Raw genomic sequence first — 22639 nt, forward strand, 5'->3', positions numbered from 1 at the left:
AAAAAGATACTAGACTTCTTTGTCAAAAACTTCCATAGTGCAAAATGCTAATAACTTAGATGGAAGCTCAAGTGAGCAGGAGTTACGCTAGGGCTGCTCAAGTGAACTGCTAGTTAGGCAGCTCTTGCTCTCTGTAGATAAACCTTCTTGTTTCAGCTGTGTGGTATAACATATTCCAAAGTCTTAAAAAATGCTTTCAATTTTCCCAAATTATGTGTCTCATCTTTATTTACGTTACTTCAGTGTGAATCTAGCCGTCGCTGTGACAGCATGACCTGGGCACAGTCCGCTCCAAGCACACGGCGATTACCCGTGGTTCTGGTGGTCACAGCATAAACAGTATTAATCCAGTAGCTCTGATGGTGCACTGCTAAAATTAAATTCATAGCTCAAAAATTCTTATGCTCCAGTACTATTACTGCCTTCACGGCAGATTTATTATAAAGCGGATGTCTGCACGTTTCTGGGGCGGCTGCTTGGATTGCTTCTCCGAGGAAAGCGATTTGACAAGCCAGTGCCAGCTATTCCAGAGCTCTAACTGCAGTTTATTTCTGAAGCGCGTTTAGGGCTACTTTTTGTGCTCAGACCGGGCCTTTGAAGCCCCGAGTTAACGCGGTTTAGCTCCTCCCCAGCGTCCCCCCGCTGCCAGGGGGGCCGAGCCACTCCTGTGAGGGCTGAGGCCGCCTCAGCCCGGCCGCCTCAGCGGCGCGAGGGCAGCCGGGCGGGGGCGCTGCCCGGCCTGGGGCGGGCGGCGCCTGACCAATCGCCGCAGAGACGGCCGGCCCCGGCGGGCTCGGATTGGCTGCCCGCCGCCGCGAGTGGGCGGGGCGAGCGGGCGGCGCCGGGGCCGCCAGCTCTGCCGGGCTGCGCTTTTCAAACGCCGGCCGGGCGGGCGCGGCGGTTGGCGGGGGCGCGCGGCGCGGGGGCGGCCGCCGGCCTGTGAGGGGCTCGCCGGGCGTGAGGTGAGGTGAGGTGAGGTGAGGGGGGGGTGGGATGGGGGCGAGCGGGGCGCCGGCCCGTGTCCGCCTCAGGCCACGGGGGTGCCACAGGGCGGCGAGCCCGGGGCCCGGCCGTGTTGCGCTGAGGGGAGCGAGGGCCGGGCGGTGACACGTAGCGCCCCGCCGCCCACCTGCAGCCGCCTGCTCCGGGGGTCTTGCGCCTCGCGGCCGCCTTCCTGCCTCCAGCCGCGGCTGCCGAGGGGTCTGGTGCGCTGCATCGGTAGTGCCGGTGTGGCTTTTGGTTTGTCGGAGCTAAGGGGGGTTTAAAAAGTCGGGTCGCGGTGCCTCGTTGTGGGTTGCTGCCGGTTGCGGATGTGCTCTTCGGTTTTCTCCGTGACGCCAAGCTGAGGAGAGATGCGACTTCTTACCGGAGAAACAAAGCTAATTCAGCATAAGGCAAAAGTTCACCTTGATCGTAAAACTGTGAGAGTAACAACATGATGAAACCTTGCTTATTAGATGTAATAACAGCAAGCTCCTAATCAGTTTGTTCGCATATAATAGAAATGTTTGAGCTCAAGTCCTGCAGTAGCAAGGTAACTTTAGCTGTTGATCAGTATTTAGTGAGTACACCTCAAAGGAGAGTGTTACAAAATTTCAACCCCCTGAATCGGTAGGTTAAATGATAAACTGCCCTAGAACTGGGGAGAAAGAAATGCGTGTTTGCTCCAAAAAGCTGATTCAAAGACATGCATGTTAGACTGTATTGTGACCCCTCAATAAATTCTTAAATCATGCTTATCAAATTCGACTTAAAAATATTTTTGAACGGTGTAGGTCCCTGTCCCCTGCTAAAGCATGAATCATGGTTTAAATCCAAAATAGTTCCAATGTGAATAATCATGTTCCAAGAACTGTGGATTTGAGCACTGTTAGATGGGAGCTGGAGTGCATTTGAAACATTATTAGTTCGAGTGCTCCCCCAGAAGTTTTTGATAGTACACTGCTTTCATCTGAAAACTGAAAGGTTTTTTAATGTTTGTTAACTGTATCTGCACTGTAATGTGCCTCTTTTTTTTTTCTTTTTTTTTTTTTTTTTTTCTTTAATAACAAAGGAAACCTCTTTACCTTGAAATAAACTGTCAATTAGGAATGCTGTTATCCTTCAGTATCCTTCTTCTGCTTTGCTCTTACGGCACACCTGAAGAGATGCTTCAGGCCTGTAAATGTGAATGCCAAAATCCAATATTTTTAGCTTATTCTCAACTTGCTTTTTTCTTGTCAGTAGTAGAACTAATGTGGTAGTTGTATTTTCATAATGTGCCGTTCTTCTGTTTTATTAAGGTAACTTACTTGTGATTACTACATCATTTGGTTCTGAATTATCAGAATTTGCGTGAAAGGTGACCCTTCATCATGATTTCTGACAATTAATCCGGTGTGAAAATAAAATTAGCTATGTGTAAGGTTTAATAAAAAGTCTGAAGCTTTCCACTAGAAGAAAACTTATTTTTCTTGTGCTAAACTACTCCTGCTGTGCTGTAGACAGCAAATAGGATAGAGTTTTGGTTAAGGCAGTCAGGGATGCCAGTGGAAGCTTCAGGGAACTGCTGGAACTTAGCAGGAATCCAAAATAGTTAAAGCTTGTTTTCATAAAGCTACAAAAAAAGTATAAATCATGAATAGTTTAAATAGTTACTAATATTCTTATTAGAATTTATGGTTATCTCTAATATTTTATGGATCTGCTTGGGGGGGGAGGAAAATTTTGTCTCAAATGTTAAAAGGGCTTTTTTTTAAAGTTTATCTTTGAATTAATGTTCTTAGCATCACTTGATTCTCTTGACTAATATTTCCTTATGGTTTTATATTTAGAGTGATTAAATGTGTACTATTCTGGTCGCTATTAAACTTCAGATCATTGTATTCTGATAGACCTAAGCCCCAATATCTACTTGCTTGCACTGTTATTGTGGGATTTCCATAACTTAATTATTTTGCTTTAACAGGTGACTGGTAGGGGAGAGAGACCTGTTCCTAACCATGTCCAGGAGAAAGCTGGAGAACAAGAGCCTTTCCGGCTTGTTAGCCATGTCTCTGCAGACACAAATCAGGACGGACAATTTCTACAACTTTTACATGCTGGAGTCAAAAGAGCTGGGAAGGTAAGGCTGTTCCTATTTATTTTATTTTAGTAACAGGAATTTCTGCTGTAGGAAAATTCTTTGTGCAATGATAAAAGTTTGCCAGAAAGAAAGCCTATGGTTGTAGATAGGGAATAAATTATGCACCCACCTTCCCCTTCTTTTTCCCCTTCTTTTTCTCCTTCTTTTCAGTGCCTGATAGGTTCTTTAGGGAGCAGGAAAAGGTTTCTTTCCTTTCCCCTGTCCAGTGCCGTGCCACATTACGGGGATATAAACTCAAGAAGAGATAACATAAGGTAATACTGCAAGCCAAAAATGGGAATTCTGAGTTGGTGTTTCTGGCTGTTTGTCTGAGTATTGTTTTTTTTAATCCAGAAAACCAAGACCTTCTTTCTTTCCCCTTTATGGCCAGGTTGCTAACTGGCTGCTGTTTGAGAGTAGCTTTGTAGTCTGTTTCCATTGTTCGTGTTTGCAGTAGTAAAATAGTAAATGAAACTAAAACCTTGGTATTTGTGATTCTGTTACAGACATCTGAGTTAATGCTTATTTAAAATCAGCGGGTTAATTCATACCTTGAAAATATTCAGGGAATTGGTTATAAAGGCCTGCAAACATGGAAGCATGGTCATACTTCCAACTTCCTTGATTGAAAGTGGCACGGGTCAGTTTTAACTAAGGCATTCCTGGGCCACATAGTGATCCTTTGTACCTCCAACTTGGGCACGTGGAAGAGCCTCTTAGCTGAGACTTTGTAACTGCTTTCACCTTTATTGTTTTATTGTGTTTGTTTTTTTTTTTTTTCTTGCATGTGCTTTATCTGGTACTCTTTTATAATAAAATAGACCTTGCAGCCCTTAACCTTCCTTTATTCTTACCACTTTGTGAGCACCCGTTTTGAATTTCAGGCTCTATAGAAGCAGTTATATGCACTATCCCCTAAAACTCCAGTATTCTTAAAATCGTGCATTTTCAGATCATGCATATCTGTGAGACAATGTCTAAAGCAAACAAAAGCAGTTTTTTCATGGATTCCCAAACTCAGTCTTTGATACTTCCTGTACATGCAAAAACAGACATAATAAAATTAGCGCCAAAATGCAAAGCAACAGAAGCAGGGTAGTATCTTTTCAAACAAATTTTCTTTTTCTGGCTTAACAGTTTGTGTGCGCCCTTTCTTTTAATATCTTTAAAGTGTTTGCAACACTTCCTGTGTGTAAAATCCACCTTTCTATGTAGCTTCTGTAAAATATGTAATGTGCTTTTGTTTTCACTTGTAATTTTCTTTTCCTTTTCAGGCTACTTAGTAAATGGTTCTTTTGTTCTTCTCTGCTTAAGTCTTCCAAGTCCCATTTCTTCCTCCCACACCCTTATCTTGTAGGTCCTTTGGTATTTAAGGCATCGACTCATGAAGCAGGCAGGTTCTGTTTGGTGGGTTATAGTAGTTCTGTCCCCGGAGTGGATGGCTTGGCTTCTTTTGAAGTAGTTGAATTTCTGTGGTTTGTAACATGAGATATGAAAATAACCTGAAATTCATTTTATCCTGTAAAACTGGGCTGTTTAGTGCTGTGTTCAAGCATTTGCTTTGCAGGCAACAAGGAGGGGGAACCACTGTGCTCGCTTCAGTGCAGTGCTTCAGATCTACTTTTTTTTCTTATTTCTGGGGAAATTCCACTACTCAAACAATTTTGTGAAGAGAACTTGGCTAGACTTGTTTCTTCAAGCTACAGCTGTTCTGCTAAGATGAGGTACTACCTCATATGAGAGTTTCCGAGTTTCAACGATTCTTTTTTTTTATTGCTCATTTGGGAGATAGCTGTTGTCAAGACTCACCATATTTCAAGACACTGAGTAATACAGCAACTTCATAACTTCAACCAGAATGTTGATTTCTATGCAGTTTCCATAAATTCTTATACTAGCGAAAATACAGTTTCGAAGATGTGTATGTATATTAGGTTATCTGCAGATGCTTTTATAAGTGTAGTTTTATTTTTCCAAGTCCTTATTGATCAGGAAAAAAAAAGGAGGGGGGTACTTGAATGAGTTGTTTATATACCTATATATCCTGCCTTTATGCAAGCTTATCCCATGTGCTGGGGCATGGCAACAAAAAGTCTGGTCATACGAAGTCCAGGAGTAAAGTAAGGGTTGAAGATGATGCCAACTGAAAATGGTTTGAGGTAAAGGACACGGAATCGGTGATGAAATAGCTGAGATCTGTACAGATTGAAGCAGAGATGAGAGTCCAAGCAAGGCAAAGCAATCATAGAATCCATTCACAAAGGAAAGATTAACAGCCAGTAGAAAAAGAAGTTATATTGAAGAGGGAGTCCTATGGCAAACTCAATGCTTTAATGAAAAATGTTTCTGTATGCTAAAGATAAATACTAATAATATTTATCAGACTCTAAGAATTTGTTTCTAAGACACTGTGTGTTTTTTGGTTGATGCTTCTTAAAAAGGTGTAGTTGATTTTTAGCCCCATTCTCTCACTTTTAAACTTTACATGTTTATACGATATGGTAGTGTGCCAGTTATTAACAAGCAGAAATTCTTACATCCATAGTTTTTATGGGGATATCACTGACCCCTCAAAGTTGATGTACCCACAGCTGGTAGAAGGAAGATGTTTAAAAACTATCAGGGAAGGTCTTCCTATTCTCATGAAATTCAGCCAGTTTCTCTTTTTTAATTTTAGAGAAACTCTTGTGGTCGATGGGGTAATGCGATGTTAAAACAAGAATGTAAGCTGTGGGGGAGTATCTTCAAACTTCAGTATATTACGAAATTGAGCTCAATAACTTCAAATGCTCTGCAATAATAAGCTGGTTTGATGGTTGGGAAAGTACTTGGCTGTTTCATGCTTACAAATAGTTGCTGAAATGAAGAGTGTGCATGTATCAGTTTGTAAATAACTTTCACACCTTTTTTTTTTTGTTTGTTTTGTACTCTTGGCTTTCTGAGTTTACTGGTTTAAATAAAGACAAATCTAATTGGTTTAGAATTAAATGATGACAGAGAAGCTGTTTTGTTGAATTCATTTCTAAGTATGTGATAACAGTATAAGTAAAGGTCAGCGTTGCATGTTTTATGATTCAGTCTGATGTGTACAAACTATTTAACATGGTTATTTACCAGTGAAAGTCAGTTTCATCATGAAAGATACTAGTACCTTTTTTTTTTTTTTAAGTCTAGACTTTTTTTCTAAAAATACACCTAAATGTGCCTTTAATTTTAGATATGTCGCTTTTAAGCATTGTTCTGTGGTTGTTGTTGTTTTTTTGTTTGTTTGTTTGTTTTTTCACCAGAAGAAAGGCTAAGCCTGCAGGACAGTGTAGTCTTCCCTACTGAAGAAGCTGGAATAGTTGAAAAAGTGGATGTCATATAGCTAGTACTGAGCCTCTTCATCAAGTTTGTTCTTAGTGTGCTGTGGTAACAACAACAAAAATACACATGGAAAGGCACTGTTTGCTCAAAGTCATAAGAGTAGGTCTCTTCTTTTGCAAACAGTTTTATAACTGTTTTTAGAACACTACACGATTTCTTTTAGCCCTTCAAGTGTTGTGGGTTTTTTTGTTATGTTTTAATAATGTTTCTGGTATAACTTGAAAACACTTTGCAAGTATGCAACTAGGCATTTCTGGGAATGCAAAACTTGTGATTATAAAGCTGTTTTTTCAGGATTTGATAACTTGGCTTAAAAACTGCATTTTTTCCCCTAATTTTTTTAAAAGGTCAGCTTGGTGTTTCAACTACACTATGTGGTTTTCTTTTAAAAACATATCTTTTCCAAAATACATTTTTGTTTCCATACCTAAACAGTTGGCTAGGAAATAAAGCAGCACACTTGTAATTGAAAAAGGGAATGCTAAGTAGCGGGTGTTTTTCTGTTGTTTCTAAGCTTAGTGCAGTAATCTGAATTTTCAGCAGTACTGCATGGTTTGTGAAGGGAGGTTCTTTTTTATGCCTCTAAAATTTTCTTCGCTGAAGTGCTTTGCCTGTCCCTAGCTTAGATTTATGCTCCCCCTCCTTGTTCTTTCTCTAATTTTCACAGTCTTGTTTTACTCTATCCTCTAGGTGCTATGTTTTGTTATTGGTGTTTTTTTAACTGTATCCCGTGGATACTACAGGGTGGTTGGGTGTGTGTGTATTTTGTTTGTTTACTTGCTTTTTAAACAATATTGGTAACCTGAACAAAGCCCTGGGCAAGTCTAATATGATCTCCTTGCTCACCCTGACTTGAGCTGAAGGTCGGGCTAGAGACCTCCAGACCTCTTTTCAAACCTGAGTTGTTACATGTTTCTGTGATCCTACAGTGAGAATGTCCATGTAGGCAAATAGCCCGATTTAACACCTAGCTGCTGTGTGTAAGAGGAATAGTACTGGGTCTCACTAATGCTTCACGGTGCTTTCTCTTACACTGGCCAAAAAAGTGTACAGTCAGTAGTATAAGAACAGGCCAAACATAACATTCTCCTGATACTTTTTTTTTTTTTAAAGTTTCCATGCTTTTGATTTTAATGCCAATCTAATTACTTTTTATGTCTTCAGTCCTAATGTTTTCCCTTTTATTTTGCAGAGGAAGATGTGCTGTCGTTAGAAAATGCATAGCTAAATCCACAGGCCAAGAATATGCAGCTAAATTTTTAAAGAAAAGAAGAAGAGGTCAAGACTGCAAAGCAGAGATTCTCCATGAAATTGCTGTGCTTGAATTAATGAAATCTAATCCTCGCATAGTTAATCTCCATGAAGTCTATGAAACGGCAAATGAGATCATCCTAGTGTTGGAATAGTAAGTATGCCTTCGTCAGATGTCCCACATTGCTAGTTACAAATCTATCAATATATTTTTTGCATGAGTTGTCTGAACACTCAGAAGACTCACAGCAAGTACACTGTATGCATTATGCTAATATTTCATTATGTTTTTTTGTTGACTTTATTAAGCTCTGTGGGCTTTCTTTGGTATTTTCATGTGAATTCAAGAGTTGAATCCATTGCTGTAATTTAAACCTTTGAATTTGTACATGTATTTTGTTACATCCGTAGCTAATTGGTTATGTCAAACAATGTAGAACAGAGGCATAAAACAAAATACACTAAAACCAATACTAGTTCTGTACTCAAAATTTAAAATGTGGACTAATAAAGGCATTTTTAAGGGACTGCTATCAAAATACATACATATATATATATATATATATATATTTTCTCTTCCTCGCTGCATAACTCAGTTCCGTAAACACTTTGAATCTTGATTTCAAATTGAAATAGTTCTGGTGCCTGTAAATACTGTCTCACTCAGTAGGATAATTTTAATTAAAACTTTACCATTTAATTTGCGCAATTCATTTCTTGTGTTAGTTGGATTAAAAATATATATATATCCTTTGATCAATTTTCAGATCAGGCTAATATAAAACCTGAACACATATGCTAGGGTTTGTTTTAATTGTTGTGTTTTTTTTTCTTAAAGAATCTCTCATGTTGAGCTGACCAGAGAGAATCCCATAGAAGGTGCATAATGCTTTGATGCAACCTAAAACATACAAAAGCAAGCAAACAATACTTGCTGATAGCAAGTACATAGATTTCAGAGAAGCTGGGCAATTCCTCCTCTAAAAAATCCTCTAAAAAGTGCAGTTACTACGTGATACTTCTTGATGATTGAAATTTGCAATTCGTTTGCAGATTTTGAACTTCTAAAGTTAGTGTTTTTCTTGCTTTAAAACTGTTTAGCTTCTGTAGCTGTTTCCTCCAAAATTCACATCTTTTATTAGATGCCCTTGTGGCTGCTCATAATCTCTGAAAACTAGTCTTCTAATGTGGGAATTAGTTTGAATTTGAATTATTCATCATATTTGATGTATGTGTAAATGTTCAGAGTGTAAGAAACGAAAATGCTGTTGGTAAAATGAGCTCAGCAAGGCTTTCTCTAAGTAGAATTTAAGTTTTGCGTATAAAGTATTTGAAGAAATGGTGATCTGCACACGCTGTGATAAATTCCTTTTAATTTTTCAAATTTAGCTAGATTATTTTCAAAGAAGAAAAGAGAAATGCCTTTTTTCTTCAAACTAAATGATCCCTAACACATTATTTGAGAGAGGCCTGAAATAGTAATATAGAAGTAAAGACAAAGTCCAGATGACGAGTTTTGAACTTATTATCAATAACGAGTTCCCATAAAGGCTGTACTGATTTTCCTAGCTCAGCCAACTCTGTCTCGCATATTAGAGCCCTGTCACGAAACAACTTCCTTGTACTACGGTGGTGTTAATCCTAATGGTCTGCTTTGTAGTAGTGTTCAGAAGATTTGTAGTAAATGTTCCTAGTGCTGTTGGAATAAGCAGAGGGCTGATTATACTTCTAAATTGTCCTTCTGTAGCAGAATATATATATTCTCATTATTTTTAGAACTCTGCAGTCCCTTCCTCATAGAGTAGTTAATAAGCATTTCCCATTTTACTGTATTTTTCCTGCTGCATACGGTCCTTACTAATGTTGGATTGTATTGATAGGGTTATTTGGAAGATGCAAGAATCGGATTGTGTAAGTGCACATTTTCTGAATAAAGAGAAACGAATTCAATTAATGCTCTTAATAAGGCAAAGCATCTTCACTGCTTTGTTTTGTTCTCAGCAGCCTTCCTGATGATACTGAGGGTATGTTGGCTTTTTTGGCCTGCTGCTGCACAGCAGTAGAGTTACTTCAAAGAACTCGGTCAAGACTTCCTGAGCTGTACCTTTCAGTTCAAAGTTTGGCATTATGTAGTATTGCATTATGTTATTTTTCTGAAGATACCTTACATTTGTGTATGCTACAGCTCATCTGGTACTCTTTTACTCACTTTCTCAGTTGGTGGCTCTCAGACGAACTCATTTGCTTAATGACTTCCCTGAACTGGGGAGCCAGAAAGAGGATGTTGTGTTCTAACTGTGGTCTGCAGTAGAGTCAGTAGGTAGAGTCACTTGCGTCAACCTACTTGCTCTGCTTCTGGTATTACAGGACAAGGTGCTGTTGGCCTTTGCTCGCATTCGGCTTGCTGTCTTTAATGTCCCCCAAATCATTTACAGCAGAACTGTTCAGCTCTTTACCCATCTGGCCCACCTGTCCAGACCATAATGTTGTAACTTGGGTACAAGAATACTATGGGAGACAGTGCTGAAATCTTTGCTAAATTTGAAATCTCATAGCTACATTTTGTCATAAAGGCAGTGAGGTGTTATTGACACCTCCCATAGCTTCAGCAGGTTAGTAACTGTTTATCCACATTGTCCATTATCTTATCTCTTTATAGGCTATTATATTGCTAATGATGGAATTCAGGCTTACTGAGCTGTAGTTTTGAGGTAACCCTTTATTCTTGAGAGAGAAACTTCAGGCGGTTAGAGCAGGCTGAACAATGATTTCATACCCGGCTTGAAAGGAAACAGCTGACACTGTGGCAACATGTAGAGTGCAACTAAGAAACCACATTCAAGATGATTACCCAAGGTTATTTCCATGTTTCTTTTATGCTTTAGTAATGGTAGGGTTCTGTAAGTAAACAACAGCCTTCTTTGAGGAAGGCATGTTGAGATGCTGTGTAAAATAAATAAACGCATGTAATGAAGCTTGTCAATCTCATACTTGTTGCTAGTGTGGAAATGGTAACTATCACAGTGACAGAGCTAAGTCCTCGTATTTCAGCATATTCTATATCTACAAGAGTTTGTGAACATACTGCTCACCAGCTGACCAGGCAGCTGTGTATTGCAGTGTGCTAGATTTTATTCCTTGTAGCTCTCTGACAGAACTGATTTCTAGTCTTCTAGTTACTAGTTACTGGTCTTCTAGTACCTATGGTAGCAAGTAGGCAGTTTCTTCTCATTCCAGAGATATTCTTCAGCAACTCTGTCTGTTCTGTTCATTGCATTGTGGTTTGTACCAGTGTTGGACTTTTCAGTCCCCAAATCAGAGAATAGGAATACTGGTTGGTTTTATTGCTTCAAGTTATTTATGGAACCAATTGAAAAATTTTAAGGTTTAACTTGTAAAGGTGTCTTCTATTAGGGAATGGTGATAGAACTGATCACCCTCAAGGCATCTTCAGGCTCACTGACAAGATAGCAAGCTTGAATTTTCCAAGGAATTGTGAGCAATTTAGCCACAACATTCAATTTTACCCTCTGAACTATTGTTGCCAGCTATGAGGAAATAAAAAGCATCACCAGGTCTTATTTTTTCCCCTTTTCTAAGTGTTTACATAACTTGTCTTGGGATTAATATGTTCAAAGAAGAAAAAAAATATTCTCAGACTCTAGGATGAATATTTAGTAAATAGCTACTGATAAATGAATATATACTTAATTATATAAATAGATACTATATATAAAACTTCATAACCAAGCTTAAATTTTCAAATTTAATACATTAGTGTTCCTGAATGTGTTTCAGTGCTGCTGGAGGAGAAATCTTTAACTTATGTGTCCCAGATCTGGATGACAGAATTGGTGAAAGTGATATAATAAGACTTATAAGGCAAATACTTGAAGGACTTTGCTGCTTGCATGAAAACAATATTGTTCATCTTGATTTAAAGGTGAGGCTGCATCAGACTTTTTTTTTTTAAGTACTCAGTCTTCAGTTTGATACTGATAATCAAGATCATTTGCTGAATACATAGCAAAGATGAGAAAACCCAGTATACTAGAGATTAAATACTTTTTAAAAAAAATAAAATTCAGTAACCTAAATAAAATTGAGTAATATAAACTGAGATGTCATTTGGTATATTATGGCTTTTTTTTTTAATATTATATTTTATGAATTGAGAATTAAATGTTTTCTATTCTAGCCTCAAAATATTTTGCTGAGCAGCATCAATCCTCTTGGTGATGTGAAAATTGTAGATTTTGGCATGTCTCGGAAGATTGAGAGTACTAGTGAACTGCGGCAAATCATGGGAACGACAGAATACCTAGGTAAGGAAGAGTCGCTTCACTGTTTCTGATGGGTGGTTTTGAAGAAAATGCTGATGTAATATGCTTATCAACTTATCAGTTGTTGCTGGAGAGCAAACAACAGGACAAGTCAACGTGTTGTTTTGAGATGCTCTTTTTTTTTTTAGAGAAGTTAACAAATACTTGCATGCAAAACAAATTCATATTATAAAGGACACCTTATTTTATGCTACATAGTATTCAACCTGTTGCTGCAGACTATAAAATTATCAGGAATTTTTGGAAATTAAATCCTTGGGATTAGAGTAGAAATACAACATTCGCATTCACTCACAAAGACCTGTTCTATGAATTCGGAGCGTTGTCATTTGTATGATGATATAATGAGATCAAAATATTCCTGGGAAAGTGAAAAATCTCCTTTAACACTTGGCCTTCTGAGGGACAGGTGTCCTTAAAAAAAATTGCCCACACTTGTGGTTTTTAAGAGTACTTGAATCTGTGGTGAATAGTATCTTATCCAATGTATGCTTACTGCTACTGGCCCTAAAATTGGCTTGGCCACCTGGCTTTGCAGTGTTAATATGCTGGAGGCTTTATGCATTCCCTATAATAAGCTGTGTGCCTGAAAATCTATAAGCAAAATCTTTTAGGTGCATACATCTGATTTGGAAATATTTTGGGACTGGGACAGAATAGGCTCAAACCAATATGATGCCATTTCAGTGTCTGAATAACTGGAATAGCCTTTTTTTCCACCCTTTGGAAAAAATAAAGTTGAAAACCACATGCTTAATCTCTTAATAATGATTACCAAAAGCTGTCAGAAATGTACCGTATGATTCAAGTTCTCTTGGATAATGTGCCTGTTAAATTGTCTTTTTTCTTTCTCATCCCTTTCTGTAGCTCCAGAAATCTTAAACTACGATCCTATTACCACAGCTACAGATATGTGGTAGGTTGTATTTGTTAATTCATTTCATTGGGGTAGGCAGGACCAGTTAACCGTCTGGGTGCCAGATCCAGACTCTGCTGCAGTTTTATCTGGCTTACAAGAATACTGTTCTATTGGATGGGCTGAACAGACGAGGGGAGAGTTGGGAGAGGAAGGAGTGTTTAGGATATAAACTAGAGCTTTGAGGAATTACTGTATGAGGGTCTGTTGCACACCTACTATGAAGTGAAGTGGCTTCTGAACATACAGAGTGTACTTTTTTGATCTAAGGAAGTAGCAACTGTCAGCATACATGAGGTATTAATTACTATTGGACAAAATGCTTCAGGTTATTACCTACATGGGGACACTCCTCCCTCACCACTTCTGTATCATTAAATAATCTTATAATGGCAATTTTAAGTATGTTAACTTTCTACTTTAGAGGAGTATCAGTTTCTACAGAATGTCATAAAAATGAGTTAAGTATCTTAAACTAATCTACAGCTTTAATTTAATGAACCATATTAGGGTAAAGGCTAGCTTTGAGATGCTTCCTTGAAAATGTAACGTTCCCATGTTCTGTATATTTTTATATATAATTATATATTTTTTTATATAATTATATAGATTGTGCATCTATATAATTGAATTTCAGTTTTAAAAGTTGCTATGATCTAGTTACTCCATTGAAATTTTCAACTCATAACAGTAATTAAATCTGTTCATGATTTATTTTTTTTTACAACTTATTTGCCTACTCTTGTGGGAAGACACAAGAATTAACTATTGGCATTCTACTCAGAATCCTGAACACTGCAGCTACATACTTCCACACTGTAATGTGTACTAACATTTGACACTTTGATCAGAAAACCATTTTTTCTGTGCATCCAAAAAAACCCTCCAAGATACTATAATAAATTGTATGATGTGTCGTACTCGCATTTGTGTGCTTAGGGAAAAAAATCTCAGCAAGAGGATGCTGTAGCACAAATCAGGTCCTGATTGTATAGACAGGTGGACAAAATCTCCATCTTTGATACTTCTTTCGGAATTATTGTGAAAGAAGGGTTGTCTTTTATTTACATGCAAATTAGAAAGGTGTTTTTTTTTTTTTGTTATTGTTCTTCAGTCCTGTCTTCCAGAACTGCCATATCTCAAAGAACAGCCTGTGTAAAAGTTGTATTTTTCCTTTTCATAATAGTCTCCACGGCAGGAAAAGAAAGGTTTATTGAAAGTAAGCAATAGCAATTAAAAACAAAACAAAACAAAAAAAAAACCCTCTCCCTTCCTGGAGATTTGAAGTGCAGTTTCTTGTGTGTGTACATGCATCCGTGTTTCAATCGCATAGAACTTAGAGATCACATCCTGGTTTTAATTCTTTGAATGTGGCACACATCAAGAAGTTTGATCTGCAGCACAACAAATGGGGGGGGGGAGGGAAGTGGATGCTGTATTGCTTAGGTATCCTCATAGAATTTTACATTGTGTTCTTACCCCAGGAACATAGGTGTAATTTCGTACATGCTGCTTACACAAGAATCTCCGTTTGTGGGAGCTGACAATCAAGAAACTTACCTTAATATATCTCAAGTTAACGTGGATTATTCAGAAGAAACATTTTCATCAATTTCACAGCCTGCCAAAGACTTCATCCAAAAACTTCTCATAAAAAATCCAGAGTAAGTAACAAATTCTTCAGGACAAGAATCTTACCTTTTATGTCTGCGAGCACATAGAAAACGTGAATGTTAATTTGGGAGTTTAGTATCATTGATGTGATCAGTTAGACGTTTCACAATGCACTGGTATTATCAGCTAGATATTTTAAAGTGTAGGTTTCTGCTTTCTCATGTATGAGAAGGATCTTTGGTTCACTAGCTGTTATTGTAGTCAGGGTTATGCTTTGAGTTTGCTCAATTTTTCATATTTTGACTTTGTGTATTTCATTCAGAGGACAGATTATTAATGAATTTCATGAAATGTATTCTGGAAAGATCAGATTCTTGTCTACAATTTAACCTTCCATTACACAATTTGGAGAGAGAAAATGTCATCTTTCTGATGCATGCATTCATGTTTCCTGACTTACCTTTTAATACGTCTTATAGAAAAACTTGTCTGTGTTGTGACTGAGCATATATTCTTCAGGAACACGTACCTGTGTGTATATATGCATAGTGCTTTGCATGTTCAGTCTTGTCAAAAAAAAATCACAATCAAAAGCACAAACTTTTCTTTGCTTCTAATACATAATTCTATAAATTAGCTTTCTTTGGGTGTTTAGAGTCTAATCAAGGCCTTTCGAAGTAGCTGAACTTTGACAAAATTGTAAAAATTATAGGGATCAACTATGTCTGTGCTTGCTGTGTAGTGTTAAATATGGATTTTTTTTAACCGTTGCAATAGCAAAATGCACTAAAAAAGACCCAAAAGGTGTTTGTACTGGAGGATAATGTTTTATAAAGTCAGCTAGCTGTGTTCTAATAAGCATCATCAGGAATCATCATTTACATGTATATTGCTGTGTATTGTCACTTGTGGTGATACAGTAGTCACTATCAGAAAGCCTGCAAGCAAGCAGGAGTGCCCCTGTCTGGTTGGGACAAAGGTCCTTTGATAGGAGGGGATTATGAAGGAAAATGATATCCATGAAGTTCTTACTTTGAGGAAATCGGCACGCTGTATAAATTCACGTCTGGACAGGGTCAAGGAATACTGTCAATTCTGATGTATGCAGAGAAATATTAAGCAGAAATATTTTAATTCCATTTGTAGTGTTTCTGAAATTAACTTAAGCAACTTTTGATACTTCTTTTTCAAAGGGAAAGACCCACAGCAGAGGCCTGTCTCTCCCATTTCTGGTTGCAGCAAGGGGAGTTCATACTCTTGCACAGCCCTGAAGAAACTTGCTGCCCTTCTCTGATGCCAGGACATATAACAAAATGCTCAGAAGAGCGGAATGTAAAATCCAGTTGTAATGGTACTTGTAGCAACAAGGAAGACAAAGAAAACATTCCAGAGGACAGCAGTACTGTCTCCAAACGTTTCCGGTTTGACGATTCATTGCAGTATCCCCAAGACTTCATGACAGACTTTGTATGTTAATATGTAATGTAGACTTTTTTCACAAAAAGGAATTTAACATAATCTTTTCCAGTGGTGAATATGAGATTATGGCTTGCCAATTTGTGCAGTGTTGGTATACTGGAAATGCACTTTGATTCTTTTATGCTGGTACTTCCTTTTCTATCCGTTGCTGGCAATGGATTTCACTCCTGAGAAATCGGGGTTGTAGCACCAATAAAATGAATTATTTTTTGAAGAAGGTATAATTAAGTATTTTTGCACTTTTCAAGTTTTAATCCAAAAATGATGCCAGATTAAAACCAGGAAAAAGAGTTTATTTAAACTAATTTTCAGAGTTTTTGTCTAAACCTCAAGCTTTGCCAAACAGTGGCTGAATAACATGTACATTTTTATGACTAGCCTTAAGAACTTGATCTAAGCACGGAAAGTGAATCTAGCTGTTTTAATAGGCTTATTTGGGCTATGATAGGTCTGTTGGGGCCATTTGGAATACTGCTTTCTCTCTGGGATCATTAGTAGTTCAGGAAATGTTTCTGTCATATAAATCTGGTCTGCCTAGGGATTATAATGCATATTCTGCCTGATTTCTCCTGTGTTGGATCTCTGTAATGCTTGAACAGAAAATGGGTAGATTGTCAGTCCTTTTGCCTAATGATCTGGCTCTTACCAGTGAGTTGTATTTGAAGAGGGTGAGATTCCCATGCTGTTGTGAATATTTGATACACTTGCTAGTTTGCTTCCATAAAACCTCTGGAATAGAGTTGTCCGCCTGCGTTGATCTATTCCTCATCTTAAAATGAGCAAACACCAAATGACAAAAAGCCCCTTCATAGTTAAAATTAATAACTGAATAATCTGAAAATAACTATTTTTGCCAGTAAAAACTTTCAAAAACCTTTAAAACTTTTATTATGCCCTTTTAGTGTAGATGGGCAGTGTATTTTTCTATCAATTACTGTTATTCACAATAACTTAGCTTCTTGCCCTCTCTCAGAAATGGACTGCAGTGTGTTAATATTTAAAGACAAACTATCCAATACTTGTTTTTAAGCCTTTAAATTTGCTTTGTTTAGTGGGTTTGTGTTTAAGTTACATCCCTTCTAATTCCTGGTACTAGTCTCTGAGAAATAGTGCCTGTGTCAAATTTCAGCTTAGAGCAAATAACAGTCATGTCTCAACAGCCTGAAACTAATAATCTACCATTGAAATACTGACAAGATAAGATCCTAATCATAACACTGAGGCTGGAAGTCTGTTTGTGTAGGTAATGTATTAAAACACCTATAAATATTTGGAAAGTAAATAGCACTTCAAAGTAATTTGGGGATTTTCTACTCCTCAGAGTTTAGACTTAGTACTCTTTTGATTTGGTTTGTTTTGTATAATAAAATATCACAATCTGATGATCTTTTCAAGTGTGCCTGTAGATCTGACAATAGCTAGGCAGATTGAGGTTTTTTATTTTATCTTCATGAAAGAAAGAAACAATTTTTTATTTTTTTAAATTTTTTTACAAAGATTTTAATGCAAGGTTTCATGGAGGAAGTTCAGGACTGTTTTCTGTTATTTTGGGTGACATTTCTGTTGACAAGTGAAGTCAGCTGAGATGTATTCATCTTATATTTGCAGAAGTAAAAGAAATAAAAATTTTAAAAAATCTGAGACTTAATCTCAAGTGAAATGAAATTATAGCATGGATAAAGCTCAGATGCTTAGGCGTATAAATGAACTGCACTGACTCTCCTCTATGTATTTTATTTACAGTGATAATGATAATATATAATTATAAAATGAGTTTGCTGGAGGTAGTTGGATTGTGTTCAGGTACTTCATAAACTTACTTTTCAAAGTCCTTATTTTTAAACTATTTTATGCAGACATGTTTAGAAGTTAACATTCACTGAAGATAAAGAATAAAATGTAAAAAAGCTGTAATGGATAAAGGTAGAAAGGTGTTGCATTTTAAGTCTCCAGAATTATTACTGCTCTGAAATTACAGCTGGGAAGCCTGTGAAAGTCTTTGTACTAGTGTTCTGTTTATTAGCATCTGAAAATAAAGCTGAAAGCATATGCCAGCACTTTATGAAAAAGTTATTATTCCTTAAAGTTTTTATCATGTTATCTGATGTTTACATTTCTTACTACTTTTGGAGCTAACTTATCTTTAAATTTAAAAAATAAAAATAAATTGGACTTATCCAAGAAACTTACGTTTTGAAGTTTGTACTTCATGTAAATTCAAAATATGCCTTGAATCAGTTTGTTTGGATCAGCATGTTGGATTTATTTTAAAAATATTAATGTGCATACGTAACTTCTGTTGAATGTAAATACATACATCGTAGAAAATTTTTAGCCCGTCTTGCTTCCTGCCATATTACTGGAGATTATGAATTGTAAACGAGTGGTGAGTAACTCATCATCATGAGCGATGGTGATCATTTTAAGATGACTGAAGACGTATTTCAATGCAGTTCATGACCTTTTTATATTAAAAAAGTAATAAACTTTTCCTTTTTTCAAAAGTTCTGTTTTCATTTCTTCACAGAATGGTTGCGTTTGGAAGAGATCTCTGGAGGTCATCTGGTCCAACCCCCTCCCTCCCTCCAGCTCAAGCAGGGCCACCTGGAGATCCATCCCAGGATTGTGTGTAGCTGGCTTTTTGAGCATCTCCAAGAAAGGGAAGGGTAGGATTGCCTCCCTTGACCTGCTGGCAGTACTGTGCCTCATGCAGCCCAGGATACCATTAGTGAGCTGCCTTTGCAGAAAGGGGATGCTGCTGGCACATGTTCAGCCTGGTGGCCACCAGGACCTCATCTCCGTTTCTGCAAAGGTGTTTTCCAGTTGGGTGGCTCCCAGTGTGTGTTGGTGCCCAGGGCTGTTCCTCCCTGACTGCAGGATTCCTGTTAAATTTCATGGCTTATTTATCTGGCCTGTTGAGGTCCCTGTGGAGGGCTGCACAATGCCATCAGTCGCTCCTCCCACTTTTGTGTCATCTGTAAACTTTCTGAGGGTGCATTCTGCCCCATCATCCAGATCATTAATAAAGATGTTAAACAGGACTGGACCCAGTACTGACACCACGAGTTACTTGCCTCCAACCAGACTTTGTGCCATTGATCACCATTGTCTGGGCCTAGCTGCTCAGGTTTCAATCCACCTAACTGAAGTTAGTAGGTTTCAATCCACGTTACTTTCTGCCCATCCAGCCCCATGTATCAGTAGTTCACATAGGAGGATCTTACGTGGGATAGTATCAAAAGCCTTTCTGAAGCAGAGGTAGACATTATCTACTACCCTCCCCTCAGCTACCAGGCCAGTTGTTTCTTTGCAGAAGTTTATCGAGCTGGTCAAGCATGATTTCCTCTCAGTGAAACCATGCTGACTACTACTAATGAATCAACTAACTTGCTAGAACATCTTTATGTCTAAAATACAGACACATTAATGGTTCCTATTTCAGACGTAAAAAGATGGTTCCTATATACATAATAGTCTAGTCTTGCAGTATTTATTGAGGTGGTATTTTTTATGGTAGATTCTAATGGCTTTTGCCATGTAAGGAAATTTAAATTGAATGTTTGTTACACAAATATTAGCCTTTTAGGGCACTAACTGTACAATTGTTTAATTTTCAAGTAGAAGTCTAAATTATTAAAAAAAAACCAAAAAAAAAAACAACCTCACAAAAACTATAGGAAAGCAGTTTACATTCAAAAGAAATATAACTCATTTTCATGGCCTGAACACTACATTTCCTACAAAGGCACATTTCATTGATGAAATGAAAGCTTTCCCATTGTTAGAAATGCACAAATGAGCTTTCTCTTCAGTGAAAGAAATAGTGTATTCTTGTGTTTGTATTCTGCTGTTGTTTGCAGCATAAAGTTCAGAAATAATTTGACCATTTGTTTCCTGTATAAATTCTATAAATTCTTATCAGGAATGCTGGTCTACTTTATTTTATGAGACATCTAGAAAACAAAGTGTTCTGTTTAATACTAGCAGTGATTTGAAACACTTTCAACCTTTTCAAAAGTCTAAGGAAGGAGAAAAAGAAAAATATATGGTTTAGATGATAACTGACCATCTTTTTAACAAGACAGTTGTGACTGTTCTTGCCAAATAAAGTAAGTTATGCTTGGAAAAACACACTGTAAAGTCAGGGCAAGATAAAAGCATGTAATTGATATGCATTTGTTTCAGGAACCAATCCTCCTGTGCCTTACAAACCTGGAAGCTGATGGACTTGAAAATATTGCTTGGCCATCTCAATGTTAGAGGAGCAAGCAAGATACGAGATAAATTAGTGTGTAGAAAGTTTATCAAGTTAAAGGTACGATTACAGAGCCGAACTGCCACGCCACCTATCACTGCATGAGAGTACAAGGAAATTCCTTAACCAAAAGCAGGTACATGAGTTATGACGTAAAAATTCGTAGGTAGTCAGGCCTAATAAATAAAGGCTAGGCTAACACACGAAATATTCAAAGAATCAATCATTTGATGTGACAGTGCTAGCTTTTGCTGTTTTCGCAATACAACAGGAAGATAAAGGATGATTTTTGACCTGGTAACACCTGTCATGAAAGTGTTGCCCTCCAGTGAAATGAAGATTTCACTTTTGAGAAAAGCACAAATAAAAACTTCCTGTGACAAATGCATTTTACAGACAGAGTTAGTACATCAGCATTACTTATGCTGAGCACAAAGTATTCATATTATGATATTCTTGATAGTAAGGACTTTTTTTTTTTTTTTTAAACTGGGACTGGTAGGTGCCTCTGAGGAAGGAAAAAAAAACTTCCTGAAATTACTTTTAAAGTAATGCACAAATCTAAGAATTCTAAATTCTTGTACATACAGGAATTATTACATTTGTTAAACTGTACTTTTAAGTGTTGTTTATTGGTTCTTATCAAAACACACAAAACATGCCAGTAACTACTGCAGTTAAAAAGTGAAGCATTTTTAATTTTCTAATAAGATAATGAAAAAACAAAACGTCACTTTCTAACAGAAGGAGTTGTAATGCGCAACAGCATATGGCAACGTGCACTGAAAGTGCTACTGCCTTTGTATACATGGTTTCTAATAGTTGAAAACCTCATAATTAAAGAGAAATAGCAAGGATTTCCTGTTCTTTGGCCAGATTATTATGTATTATAGCTAGTACAGCATATGGCTTGTTTAAATCTCCCTATCGTGTGTTTGGGTATGAGGGTATTTCTCGCTTCAGGATCAAAGCTTTGGTACTATTTTAGAAAATGAGTCTGGACTTCAAACTAATGCTGCATTTTCTACAACTGGACAAAGCAAAAAAATCCCCACTGGTTCTTTGCCTGTGTTATTTTATCATAGGGACTTTTAAGCTTAAAACTCTGTGTCTTATAATGTACAGTACGTAGGTAACAGCCCTGAGTCAGAGGTCATTTGCAGGGATTTTCCAGCAGGCTAACTCCACTGCTGAGTTACCATCTCAAAAAGTCCAAAGAGTCGTGGTGAATGGAGCCAAGTCCAGTTGGAGGCCAGTCACTAGTGGCGTCCCCCAGGGCTCGGTGCTGGGGCCGGTCCTCTTTAATATCTTCATCGATGATCTGGACGAGGGCATCGAGTGCACCCTCAGTAAGTTCGCAGATGACACCAAGTTAGGTGCGTGTGTCGATCTGCTTGAGGGTAGGAAAGCTCTGCAGGAGGATCTGGATAGGCTGGACCGATGGGCTGAGGTCAACTGCATGAAGTTTAACAAGGCCAAGTGCCGGGTCCTGCACCTGGGGCGCAATAACCCCAAGCAGAGCTACAGGCTGGGAGAGGAATGGTTGGAAAGCTGCCAGGCAGAGAAGGACCTGGGAGTGATGGTGGACAGTCGGCTGAATATGAGCCAGCAGTGTGCTCAGGTGGCCAAGAAGGCCAACGGCATCCTGGCTTGTATTAGGAACAGCGTGACCAGCAGGGCTAGGGAGGTGATCGTCCCCCTGTACTCAGCTCTGGTGAGGCCGCACCTCGAGTACTGTGTTCAGTTTTGGGCCCCTCGCTACAAGAAGGACATCGAGGTGCTTGAGCGGGTCCAGAGAAGGGCGACGAAGCTGGTGAGGGGCCTGGAGAACAAGTCCTACGAGGAGCGGCTGAGGGAGCTGGGCTTGTTCAGCCTGGAGAAGAGGAGGCTCAGGGGTGACCTTATCGCTCTTTTTAGGTACCTCAAGGGAGGCTGTAGCGAGGTGGGGGTTGGCCTGTTCTCCCACGTGCCTGGTGACAGGACGAGGGGGAATGGGCTTAAGTTGAGCCAGGGGAGTTTTAGGTTAGATGTTAGGAAGAACTTCTTTACAGAAAGGGTTGTGAGGCATTGGAACAGGCTGCCCAGGGAAGTGGTGGAGTCACCATCCCTGGAAGTCTTCAAAAGACGCTTAGATGTAGAGCTTAGGGATATGGTTTAGTGGAGGGCTGTTAGCGTTAGGTTGGAGGTTGGACTCGATGACCTTGAGGTCTCTTCCAACCTAGAAAATTCTGTGATTCTGTGATTCTGTGATCTTTTATGCATTACTAGCATGAAAACATTCAAAACCTCTTATTTAAAATTCACACAAATTA

General features: G+C 38.2%; 1 protein-coding gene across 4 annotated transcripts; it reads left to right on the forward strand.

Moving 5' to 3' along the window:
* Positions 1-849: 849 nt before the first annotated feature.
* On the forward strand, positions 850-18576 carry STK17B (serine/threonine kinase 17b). Of its 4 annotated transcripts, none has more exons than XM_084524087.1 (8): positions 850-962; positions 2948-3103; positions 7662-7874; positions 11519-11663; positions 11919-12045; positions 12931-12979; positions 14464-14643; positions 15787-18576. In XM_084524087.1, the coding sequence occupies exons 2-8, from the start codon at positions 2982-2984 to the stop codon at positions 16067-16069; spliced, it is 1119 nt and encodes a 372-aa protein (XP_084380213.1). In that variant the 5' UTR covers positions 850-962; positions 2948-2981; the 3' UTR covers positions 16070-18576. The 4 variants fall into 4 exon arrangements, with proteins under 4 accessions (XP_084380213.1, XP_084380215.1, XP_084380214.1 ...); XM_084524089.1 differs by having other exon boundaries at positions 915-967; positions 2959-3103; XM_084524088.1 differs by having other exon boundaries at positions 949-967.
* Positions 18577-22639: the final 4063 nt, after the last annotated feature.

The sequence above is a fragment of the Aythya ferina genome, assembly GCF_964211825.1.
Source record: "Aythya ferina genome assembly, chromosome: 6".
In the NCBI taxonomy this organism is placed as follows: Eukaryota; Metazoa; Chordata; class Aves; order Anseriformes; family Anatidae; genus Aythya; species Aythya ferina.